Source organism: Bubalus bubalis, chromosome 5 (assembly GCF_019923935.1).
Source record: "Bubalus bubalis isolate 160015118507 breed Murrah chromosome 5, NDDB_SH_1, whole genome shotgun sequence".
Classification (NCBI taxonomy): domain Eukaryota; kingdom Metazoa; phylum Chordata; class Mammalia; order Artiodactyla; family Bovidae; genus Bubalus; species Bubalus bubalis.
The window spans coordinates 57792534-57804658 of NC_059161.1; the positions used below are offsets into that span (position 1 = coordinate 57792534).

Sequence of the window (12125 nt, forward strand, 5' to 3'; positions counted from 1 at the left end):
TGATTTGCGGTTGTAAATTCCTCACATCATTAACGAGTTTTTCTGCCTCTGACTGGAGACCTTGTACCCTAAGAGTCTTTCATCTGTGGACCTTTGCCTTCTGGTGAGGAGAGAAAATGCTTTGGGGAGATCTTGGGGCTTTGCTCCAACAGTTATTGTTGATATTTTCCTGTCTCTCTCACTGTGAAGTATGAGAAAGTTTTTCTCTTTAATTAGCCTGTTGAAGCTCTGCAGAACTGTGATGCTCTAAAACAGCTTTGCTTCAAGGAGTGAAGGCTGATGTATTGTTGGGGATATAAATCCTTGCTATTTCCTGTCTTGTGGTGAGGTTAGGAGCATTTTGTACTTTTTGTGTATCTCATTTACTAAGCATGGTCCCCTTTCTAGATGTAATTTGAGGGGAAGGACTTTGATCTTTAAACTCCTTCATTCTTAGTAGAATACATTGATATCCTGGGCTGATTTTTAGTTAGTTGCTTATATGTGGGGTAGTAACAACAGCAGCAAGTGTATTGGGTTGGCCAAAAAGTTCATTCGAGGTGGTCCATACCATCCGAATGAACTTTTTGGCCAACTCAGTACTTAAAGTAGCAGCAACTATGTCTCCCATCTTGTTGGCTTAATGGACTACATCCATTGAACAGCACTGTTACGAAAAGCCAGCCTGTGGGTCGAAAAAGCACCTAAATTTCTTTGGAAATTGGGGAGGTACTTTGACTACATATTTTTTGATAATTATAAGTGTGGTACTGCATCTTACTTCACTGTAGTTTGCATATTGAATGCCTACAGTGTACCCTGTTTCAAAATGTTACTTATATATATATTTTTCTCTAAATGCTGAAAGTAGTAAATTGCTCTTTTTCCTAGAGAACCAACTCAATTACTAGGAATGGAAATATTGTAGAGACTCTTATCTGGCAAGGCGCACTCTGCACTGATGCTATTTTTGCATTTAATCCTCACAACAACCTTGTCCAATAATATTCAAATAATATTCCTTTTTTTTATTTGTTGGTTTTAGTAGCCAATGAGAAACTGCTTCCTGCAGTGAACATAAAAGTAACTTTGTGAAGTTTGCGAAGCCTAGATTCCAAGTTACTTCCAGTTCAGTTCAGTTCAGTCGCTCAGTCGTGTCCGACTCTTTGCGACCCCATGAATCGCAGCACGCCAGGCCTCTCTGTCCATCACCAACTCCCAGAGTTCACCCAAACTCATGTCCATTGAGGTCGGTGATGCCATCCAGCCATCTCATCCTCTGTCGTCCCCTTCTCCTCCTGTCCCCAATCCCTCCCAGCATCAGGGTCTTTTCCAATGAGTCAACTCTTCGCATGAGGTGGCCAAAGTATTGGAGTTTCAGCAGTTAGAGGCATTCTAAGCACCCGTGGAGGGTGGGGGTCATGGTTTCACTAGTTTGTTACTATTCATTAAGCAAGCCTATGCTGGTTTTACATTCGTGATTTGTCTAAGCCTCTTAATCATACATTTCCCACAGAAGTAGTTTTTTAACCATGTCATGTTACCACTCAAGTAAGGAAAGTGGTCAGCTGCGGCTGAGGTTTTATAGTTACAGGTTTCCACGAGAGTTTCTTTCTCTGTTTCTCCCACCCCCTTTTCTGCTTCACGATCAGATTGGTGATTCTGTGTAAGAACCTTTAGGCATGAAGGCAGAATATTAGCGTAACGCGGGCAAAGAATAAAAACCTTCACGTTCACCCTCAGCTCCCCTTCCAGTCCACCTTGTGCTCCTCTTTGCTCTTCCTCCTGCCCAGTAGGCTTCTGTGTTAAAGTGGTGGATCGGGCAGATAGCGTGTGAGGTGAAATTCAGAATACGCCCAAGATTTCATAGCTCTGACTGCTGAGTTACTTTCATAGTTAAGGTCACTTTTCAGATTTTACATATTAACTTTTAAAAGTTTTAAAGCCGCAGGTCCAAAAAATAAAGTTTTGATTTAAACAGATTTCTCTGGTCTGAAATCTGAGTGAAACGTTTTGAACTGAAATAATACCTTATGGAACAATTTGAACAAATCTTTTGGCCAACCCAATATTTTTTGAAATGGGAGTCAGGAACTGGTAAATCAAAGTTTTTATGGAATACTTGTGACACTGGAGGACAGGGCTTGCCAAGCTGACCTACACTGTGTTTTGTGAGCGAAACATCATTGGAACACAACCACACTTACTAGTTTACATATTTTGTCTATGGCTGTTTTATGCTGTAATTCCAGAGTTGAATAGTTGCAGCAGACTTGCAAAGCCTTAAATATTTACTGTCTGGCCCATGCCCTTTATTGCAAAAGTTTTCTGATCTATCCCTTAGAAGAGTTTTCAGAACATTTATAGTTAAGGATTTGTAAAATTGGAGTAATAAATGACAGCAAAATCAGATGACTACTACATTAAATATAAATGATAATTCACAGGACTTCTGTGACAGTCCAGTGGTTAGAAGACTTCACCTGCTAGTGCAGGCTGTGTGGGTTTGATCCCTGGTCAGAGAGCTAAGATTTCACATGCTCAGGGTCAAAAAACAGAGCATAAAAAACAAGCAAATTGTAACATTCAATAAAGACCTAAAAAATGGTCCACATAAAAAAATTCTTAAAAATAATTCATAATTGTCTGGTCTTGTTAAACCTCGCCTATGTGGTGTGGGTGATCGGAGAAGGCAATGGCACCCCACTCCAGTACTCTTGCCTGGAAAATCCCACGGACGGAGGAGCCTGGTAGGCTGCAGTCCATGGGGTCGCTAAGAGTCGGACACGACTGAGCGACTTCACTTTAACTTTTCACTTCATGCATTGGAGAAGGAAATGGCAACCCACTCCAGTGTTCTTGCCTGGAGAATCCCAGGGACGGGGGAGCCTAGTGGGCTGCCGTCTATGGGGTCGCACAGAGTCGGACACGACTGAAGCGACTTAGCAGCAGCAGCATGTGGTGCGGGTGATGGTCACCCTTTACTTCTGGAGTTGTAGCATTTTGATTCACAGTACCTTGTATTTAAAAAGTATTTTTTAAACCTTTTTTTCCCACTGATCATTGAGGTGCTAAGGCCATTTTGAAAGGTTCTATTCTTGCTAATTTTTGTTGTTGCTGTTCTTACTGTTTTAAAATCGGTTAACTTTTTATTAAAGTTCCCCACTTTTCCCATGGGGAAATGTTTCCATCAAGTGGCTGCTGCAAAAATAGTTTGTGTACTTCTCATATGTTCCAACCAGCTGTGTTCTCATCCACTTTGTCCATTTTCAGTCATATTTTAATATCCTACTCTCAGGGTTGTTTTTACTTCCTCAAATTCCCATCTTAAATCTTTACTGAAGGTTTTTCAGTAGGCTGTTTTCTTATTTATTTGCCTCAGCAATTATTTATTGAAAACTTATTTTGTCTGTGTTGGCACATTAAGTAAGTTTAGAACAGTCTTTGTCCATTAAAGACTTAAAATCTGCTAACAAGTGCTTATTACATTATGCTGTTGTATAGTCGTGTACTGAGTAGTATCATCCAATTCTGCTTTGTAAATGTCTTTTAATGCAGAAAATTAAAATATTAAAAGAAATTATTTTTTTCTCATTCTGTGAGACATATTCAAGTAACAATCACAGATCTCTTTTAAAAAAGCGGTTTTTGTGGCACATTAGCAGGATTCAGTTCAGTTCAGTTCAGTTGCTCAGTCGTGTCTGACTGTTTGTGACCCTATGAACTGCAGCACGCCAGGCCTCTCTGTCCATCACCAACTCCTGGAGTCCACCTAAACTCAGGTCCATTGAGTCCATGATGCCATCCAACCATCTCATCCTCTGTCATCCCCTTCTCCTCCTGCCCTCAATCTTTCCCAGCATCAGGGTCTTGTCATGAGTCAACTCTTGGCATCAGATGGCCAAAGTACTAGAGTTTCAGCTTCAGCATCAGTCCTTCCAATGAACACCCAGGACTGATCTCCTTTAGGATGGACTGGTTGGATCTCCTTGCAGTCCAAGGGACTCTCACGAGTCTTCTCCAACACCACAGTTCAAAAGCATCAATTCTTCAGTGCCCAGCTTTCTTTATAGTCCAACTCTCACATCCATACATGACCACTGGAAAAATCATAGCCTTGATTAGACGGACCTTTGTTGGTAAAGTAATGTCTCTGCTTTTTAATATGCTGTCTAGGTTGGTCATAACTTTCCTTCCAAGGAGTAAGCGTCTTTTAATTTCATGGCTGCAGTCACCATCTGCAGTGATTTTGCAGCCCCCCCAAATATAGTCTCTCACTGTTTCCACTGTTTCCCCATCTATTTACCATGAAGTGATGGGACCAGATGCCATGATCTTAGTTTTCTGAATGTTGAGCTTTAAGCCAACTTTTTCACTCTCCTCTTTCATCAAGATGCTGTTTAGTTCTTCTTCAGTTTTCTGCGATAAGAGTGGTGTCATCTGCATATGTGAGGTTATTGATATTTCTCCTGGCAATCTTGATTCCAGCTTGTGTTTTTTCCAGCCCAGCGTTTCTCATGATGTACTCTGCATATAAGTTAAATAAGTAGGGTGACAATATACAGCCTTGATGTACTCCTTTTCCTATTTGGAACCAGTCTGTTGTTCCATGTCCAGTTCTAACTGTTGCTTCCTGACCTGCATACAAATTTCTCAAGAGGCAGGTCAGGTGGTCTGGTATTCCCATCTCTTGAAGAATTTTCCACAGTTTATTGTGATCCACACAGTCAAAGACTTTGGCCTAGTCAATAAAGCAGAAATAGATGTTTTTCGGGAACTCTCTTGCTTTTTAGCAGGATTAAAATTACCTTTTAAATTTAGATCACTGTCTCATATTTTCTGTCATGTGATGAATACTATAGTGCTTAAGATCAAGACTCTAGAACAGCAGTCCCCAACCTTTTTAGCACCAGGGACTGTTCATGGAAGACAATTTTTCCATGGACTGGGGGGTGGGGGGATGGTTTCAAGATGATTCAAGCACATTACGTTTATTGTGCACTTTATTATTATTACATCAGTTCCACCTCAAATTATCAGGCATTAGATTCTGGAGTTTGGGGATCCTTGTGTCTAGAGTAAACCCTAGATTAAAATTCTCACTCTACCACTTACTGTGTAACTTCGGGTATGGTCCCTAATCTTTCTAAACTTTTATTTATTTATTTTTTTTAAATGGATGAGGATTGTTTAGAGAATTAACTAAGATGGTCCATTAAAAGTGCTTAGCATCGTTATCTGGTACAGAGTAAATAGGCCATAAAATGATGATGACTTGTTTTATGCTTCTAATTCTTTTTCTCTCAAGAATCTTTGGTTACCTTCTAAATCATCAGAAAAGACTGCATAGCAAGTAGTATGATTTCACCCTGTTTTGAAAAATAATCTGAGTAGATTATTTAGATATCTAGAATATTCCATTTCCTAATTGGAGAGGTATATATAATTTGGTCTTTTAGAATATTTCATTCAGTAATGAAGTGGTTTGCCCATACTAATTTTCTCCTTTGCCACACATGTGTTTTTTCCTTTGTGAAATGTGTGCCATCTGACTTCAAACTGTTATCAGCACCTGCTTATAGTGTAAAAATGGAATTTCTTTCAGATAGGCGTCTTTTTGTAGAAATGGTTGCAGGGAAGTCCCTTAACTTTTTCTCTATGTTCTTTCATTTAGCTGATGAAAGATTCTTTTTTTCTCAGTTCTGATATGTCTGATTAACTCTCTGTCTTTTTTCTTAGACAGATAGATTTTGCTTTGAAAACACTTTCAGTTCTAAAGATGGTATAAACAAGAGACAGGTCAGAAATACAAATCAAACAACCAGCTCTTTGCAGTTTCTCCTTTTACCCTCTTCTGTGACACCTGCTGCGGCACTATAACAGGCAGGAAAATTGTATCATAAATAGCTGGACAAGGAAATGTCATTTGATATTTTGCTGATGCAAATTCTTTGAAGATATATGGGTTCTTCCTGTGTCTCTTTGACCCCATCTTAGCATTCTTTCTGTTTCTCTTGGGTTCTTCTTAGCTATTTGGAGCATTGTTAGGATTTAGCAGTAAAACTTGCATAAGCTAATTGGGAGACACTTTTTGTGTTTTGATTCTTCGGCTTTCCAGTGGTAGAGTATGCAGTATAAGTATGTAGTACAGTCTGTGGTTAGATGGTGTCTCTATTCAGGTGCAGTGTCCAGCTTGGCTTGCGTTGATGTTCTCTGCTGAAGTCACAAGAATCTTCATTTTGGCTGAGTGTTTCATTCTTCTTCATCATAATTAAGTTGAAGTATCAGAGGCTGATATGTATATGAAGTGAATATCTAAAACCTCAACATACACTCTCATTTCATTGTAAATTTTTAAGAGTGATGTAGTTATTCTTTAGGTGAGCTCAGAGTGTGGGTTTTTTCTAGTGGTATATTTTGTGTCTGTTTAATGGGCTGAAGAAAATAAGAATTTGTACAGGCAAATTCTGATTTTGTAAATTCTGACTCCACTATTTACAGTCCCAGGACTTGGAAGCTGACAGTTTGCTTGGATGTTCTCTACTTTGTCTGTTTACATATATGAAGTTAAACGTTACAGTAGTATACGTGTATGTACATTTATGTTTATTTTTATGATTTGTATATAGGTTTATGATACTTATATTTTTAACTTTTCTTTAGCTTTGATGTGTTACTTTAGGCTGATTATTTGACTCCTTTGTGCTTGCATTTCTTCATGATGATTATTTACAGGGATATTTTGGCAGTAATTAATGATTTTTAATATTAATTGAAATTTTCAGAAATTTCAGAAAGCATTAAATATTTGTCTTTTTTGCCCCTTTTCTCATAGGCTAAAGTAAATGAAGCTGTAGAATGCTTACTGTCCCTAAAAGCTCAGTATAAAGAAAAAACTGGGAAGGAGTATGTTCCTGGTCAGCCCCCATCATCTCAAAGCTCAGATTCAAGTCCACCCAGAAGCTCTGAGCCTAGTGGTCCAGAAACACCAGAAGCCAAACTACTTTTTGACAAAGTAGCTTCTCAAGGAGAAGTAGTTCGAAAACTTAAAGCTGAAAAAGCTTCTAAGGTTGGTGTGGTATTATTATGTTTGTGTGTTTTTGTTTTGTACACTACAGGCTACTTTCTTTGGAACGCTTTCTGCCCAAAAAACCTGGTTAACCTCTACTCTTAATGTCAGTTCTCAACTCTTTTATCTTGCCTTTTAGGGAATCGTTTGTTGATCCTTTTCCCACCAACTAGGGTTGACTGGACACGCTCATAGAACTCTGCTGTTCTCTGACAAAACACTTCAGTTCGGTTCAGTCACTCAGTTGTGTCCGACTCTTTGCAACCCCTCTGACTACAGCATGGCAGGCTTCCCTGTCCATCACTAACTCTCAGAGCCTACTCAAACTCTGTCCATTGCATCGGTGAAGCCATCCAACCATCTCATCCTCTGTCGTCCACTTCTTTTCCCACCTTCAATCTTTCCCAGCATCAGGGTCTTTTCCAATGAGTTGGTTCTTTGCATCAGGTGGCCAAAGGATTGGAATTTTAGTCCAAGGGACTAGCAAGAGTCTTCTCCAACACCATAGTTCAAAAGCATTCTTTGGCACTCAGCTTGCTTTATAATCCAACTCTCACATCCATACATACTACTGGAAAAACCGTAGCTTTGACTAGATGGACCTTTGTTGGTAAAGTACTGTCTCTGCTTTTTAATATGCTGTCTAGGTTCAGTTCAGTCGCTCAGTTGTGTCTGACTCTTTAAGACCCCATGGACTGCAGCACGCCAGGCCTCCCTGTCCATCACCAACTCCTGGAGTTTACCCAAATTCATGTCCATTGAGTCGGTGGTGCCATCCAACCATCTGATCCTCTGTCGTCCCCTTTTCCTCTTTGCCTTCAATCTTTCCCAGCATCAGGGTCTTTTCAAATGAGTCAGCTCTTCACATCAGGTTGCCAAAGTATTGAAGTTTCAGCTTCAACATCAGTCCTTCCAATGAACACCCAGGACTGATCTCCTTTAGGATGGACTGGTTGGATCTCCTTACAGTCCAAGGGACTCTCAAGAGTCTTCTCCAACACCACAGTTCAAAAGGATCAATTCTTTGGTGCTCAGTTTTCTTTATAGTCCAACTCTCATATCCATACGTGACCACTGGAAAAACCATAACCTTGACTCAACGGACCTTTGTTGACAAAGTAATGTCTCTTCTTTTTAAAATGCTGTCTAGGTTGGTCATAGCTTTTCTTCCAAGGAGCAAGCGTCTTTTAATTTCAGGGCTGGAGTCACCATTTGCAATGATTTTAGAGCCCGAAAAAATAAAGTCTCTCACTGTTTCCACTGTTTCCCCATTTGTTTCCCATGAAGTGATGAAACCGGATGCCATGATCTTAGTTTTCTGAATGTTGAGCTTTAAGCCAACTTTTCCACTCTCCTCTTTCATTTTCATCAAGAGGCTCTTTAGTTTCTTCACTTTCTGCAATAAGGGTGGTGTCATCTACATATCTGAGGTTATTGATATTTCTCCCGGCAATCTTGATTCCAGCTCGTGCTTCTTATATTCCAGTGTTTCTCATGATGTCCTGTGCGTATAAGTTCAAAAAGCAGGGTGACAATATCTAGCCTTGATGTACTCCTTTCCCAATTTGGTACCAGTCTGTTGTTCCATGTCCAGTTCTAACTGTTGCTTCCTGACCTGCATACAGATTTCTCAGGAGGCAGGTGAGGTGGTTTGGTATTCCCATCTCTTTAAGAATTTTCCATAGTTTGTTTTGATCCACACAGTCAAAGGCTTTGTCATAGTCAATAAAGTAAAAGTAGATATTTTTCTGGAACTCTCTTGCTTTTTTGATCATCCAACAGATGTTGGCAATTTGATCTCTGATTCCTCTGCCTTTTTGAAATCCATCTTGAACATCTGGAAGTTCATGGTTCACATACTGTTGAAGCCTGGCTTGGAGAATTTTGAGCATTACTTTGCTAGCGTGTGAGACGAGTACAGTTGTGCGGTAGTTTGAGCATTCTTTGGCATTATTTTTCTTTGGGATTGGAATGAAAACTGACCTCTTCCAGTCCCGTGGCCACTGCTGAGTTTTCCAAATTTGCTGGCATATTGAATGCAGCACTTCCACAGCATCATCTTTCAGGATTTGAAATAGCTCAACTGGAATTCCATCACCTCCACTAGCTTTGTTCAAAATGATGCTTCCTAAGGTCCACTTGACTTTGCATTCCAGGATGTCTGGCTCTAGGTAAGTGATCACAGCATCGTGGTTATCTGGGTTATGAAGATCTTTTTTGTGTAGTTCTTCTGTGTAGTCTTGCCACCTCTACTTAATATCTTCTGCTTCTGTTAGGTCCATACCAGTTTTGTCCTTTATTGTGCTCATCTTTGGATGAAATGTCCCCTTGGTATCTCTAATTTTCTTGAAGATATCTCTAGTTGTTCCCATTCTGTTGTTTTCCTCTTTTTCTTTGCATTGATTGCTGAGGAAGCATTTCTTATCTCTCCTTGCTTTTCTTTGGAACTCTGCATTCAGATGCTTATATCTTTACTTTTCTCCTTTGTCTTTAGCTTCTCTTCTTTTCTCAGCTATTTGTAAGGCCTCCTCAGACAACCATTTTGCCTTTTTGCATTTCTTTTTCTTGGGGATGGTCTTGATCACTGCCTCCTGTACAGTGTTGCGAACCTCTGTCCATAGTGTTCAGGCACTCTCTCAGATCTAATCCCTTGAATCTGTTTGTCACTTCCACTGTATAATCATAAGGGATTTGATTTAGGTCATACCTGAATGATGTAGTGGTTTTCCCTCCTTTCTTAAGTTTAAGTCTGAATTTGGCTATAAGGAGTTCATGATCTGAGCCACAGTCAGTTCCTGGTCTTCCTTTTGCTGACTGTATAGAGTCTCTTCATCTTTGGCTGCAAAGAATATATTCAGTCTGATTTCGGTATTGACCATCTGGTGATGTCCATGTATAGAGTCTTCTCTTGTGTTGTTGGAAGAGGGTGTTTGCTATGACCAGCGCATTCTCTTGGCAAAAGTCTGTTAACCCTTGACCTGCTTCATTTTGTTCCAAGGACAAATTTGCCTGTTATTCCGGGTAGCTCTTGACTTCCTACTTTTGCATTCCAGTCCCCTATAATGAAGAGGACATCTTTTTGGGGTGTTAGTTCTAGAAGGTCTTGTAGGTCTTTGTAGAACTGTTTAACCTCAGCTTCTTTACTATTCGGCTCATAGACTTGGATTTCTTTGATATTGATTGGTTTGCTTTGGAAATGAACAGAGATCCTTCTGTCATTTTTGAGATTGCATCCAGGTACTGCATTTTGGACTCTTTTGTTGATCATGATGGCTACTCCATTTCTTCTAAAGGATTCTTGCCCACAGGAGTAGATATAATTGTCATCTGAGTTAAATTCACCCATTCCAGTCCATTTTAGTTCACTCATTCCTAAAATGTCAGTGTTCACTCTTCCCATCTCCTGTTTGACCACTTCCGATTTGCCTTGATTTATGGACCTAATATTGCAGGTTCCAATGGAGTATTGGACTTTACTTTCATCATCCATCACATCCACAACTTAAACACACTATATTTTAATTATTGTCTCTCTTGGCTGTAAGAATAGAGGCCTGTGTCTATCAGTGCCTGGCATAGTGGAGACCCTCGATGCATACTCTTTGTGTGACTCATGTCCCTAAAGCTCTGTCAGTCTCAAATGGCAGCTTTTACTTTGAACTTTTGGGGTAGTTTGCGCTTGTCGTATTATACCATAGGAGGAGGATTTTTTGGTACAAATTCACATGAGTGGAAAACAATCATTACAGGTTTTGAAGTTTAACCAGTAATATAGAAGCTTGATTACTGTCATTTTTATAATTGTGCAGTGTTCAACTTCTGTCCCTTAAAGACTCATATTAAATTGCAGAATACGTGTTATATCTAGTGCTTTCCAGTAGAACTTTCTGAAATGATAGAAATGTCTTCTAACTGTTCTGTCCAGTACTGTAGTCACTGGCCTCTGGAACCGTTGAGCAGTTGAAATGGGGCTGTTGTGACTGAGGAATTGAATTTTAAGTTTTATTTACTTTAATTTAAATTTAAGTAGCTGCATGTGGTTAGTGACTGTTCTTTAAACAGAGCAATTATAGTACAATTTTTTAGTAACTTTTCCAGTTCTGTCTCTACTTACCATGTTCTCATATTCATTTCAATAGTTAGTATATTTAACATATACTAACCGCTAGCCCGTACCCCTCTGCCTTTGTGTTTTCAGATCTGCTTGTAAAACACTGGACATCGGTGCTTAGGTAGCGATTGGAATTAAATGCTCTCTTCTCTTTTTCCTCTTCTGTTAAAGGATCAAGTAGATACAGCCGTACAAGAACTCCTTCAGCTGAAAGCACAGTACAAGTCTCTGACAGGAGTAGACTATAAGCCTGTCTCTGCCACTGGGGCTGAGGAGAAAGATAAGAAAAAGAAAGAAAAAGAAAATAAATCTGAAAAGCAGAATAAGCCTCAGAAGCAAAATGACAGCCAAAAAAAAGATTCCTCTAAAAACCAAGAAAGTGGGCTGTCACCAAATGGAACAGGGGAAGGACAAGGGCCTAAGAAGCAGACCAGGTAATAAAACGGAAACTTCAGTTGAAGTGAAGCAAAGTTTTAGATGAATTCAACTTTTAATTATTGAAAAAAAAACTTCTTTTTGGTTAGTTTGACTATCACATTAAATTGGAGAATGCTAAATGTATAATGTCAGCAGATAGCTTCTGTTCGTTTTCTGTCCTCCACTGTCTCAAGGGCCTAAGAATATGTTACCTAAATGGTAACACATTCATTTGCTTGGTTCAAGAATCTTAGAATATAAAAAGTTCAGCGAAGTCTCACTCCTATGCTTGTTTCCCATTTTCCCAGTTCCTCCTACCACCGTAATGAACTGGTCACCACTGTTACTGTTCTTCTCTATCCATCAAGAGATTTTCATTTGCTTACCCAAGTAAAAACAAATACATATATATGTATGTATTTTGGGAAAAGACCCTGATGCTGGGGAAGATTGAAGGCAAAAGGAGAAGGGCGACAGATGAGATGGTTGGGTAATGTCACTGACTCAATGAATATGAGTTTGAGCAAGCTCTGGGAGACAGTGGAGGAC

General features: G+C 39.6%; 1 protein-coding gene across 1 annotated transcript in view; it reads left to right on the plus strand.

The window, feature by feature from the left end:
* EPRS1 (glutamyl-prolyl-tRNA synthetase 1) overlaps positions 1-12125 on the plus strand; it is a 64155-nt gene that overhangs the window by 34781 nt on the left and 17249 nt on the right. The window contains exons 19-20 of the mRNA XM_006055946.4: positions 6815-7048; positions 11331-11593. Coding sequence (XP_006056008.1) covers positions 6815-7048; positions 11331-11593 — 497 coding nt within the window. The remainder of the gene's footprint in view (positions 1-6814; positions 7049-11330; positions 11594-12125) is intronic.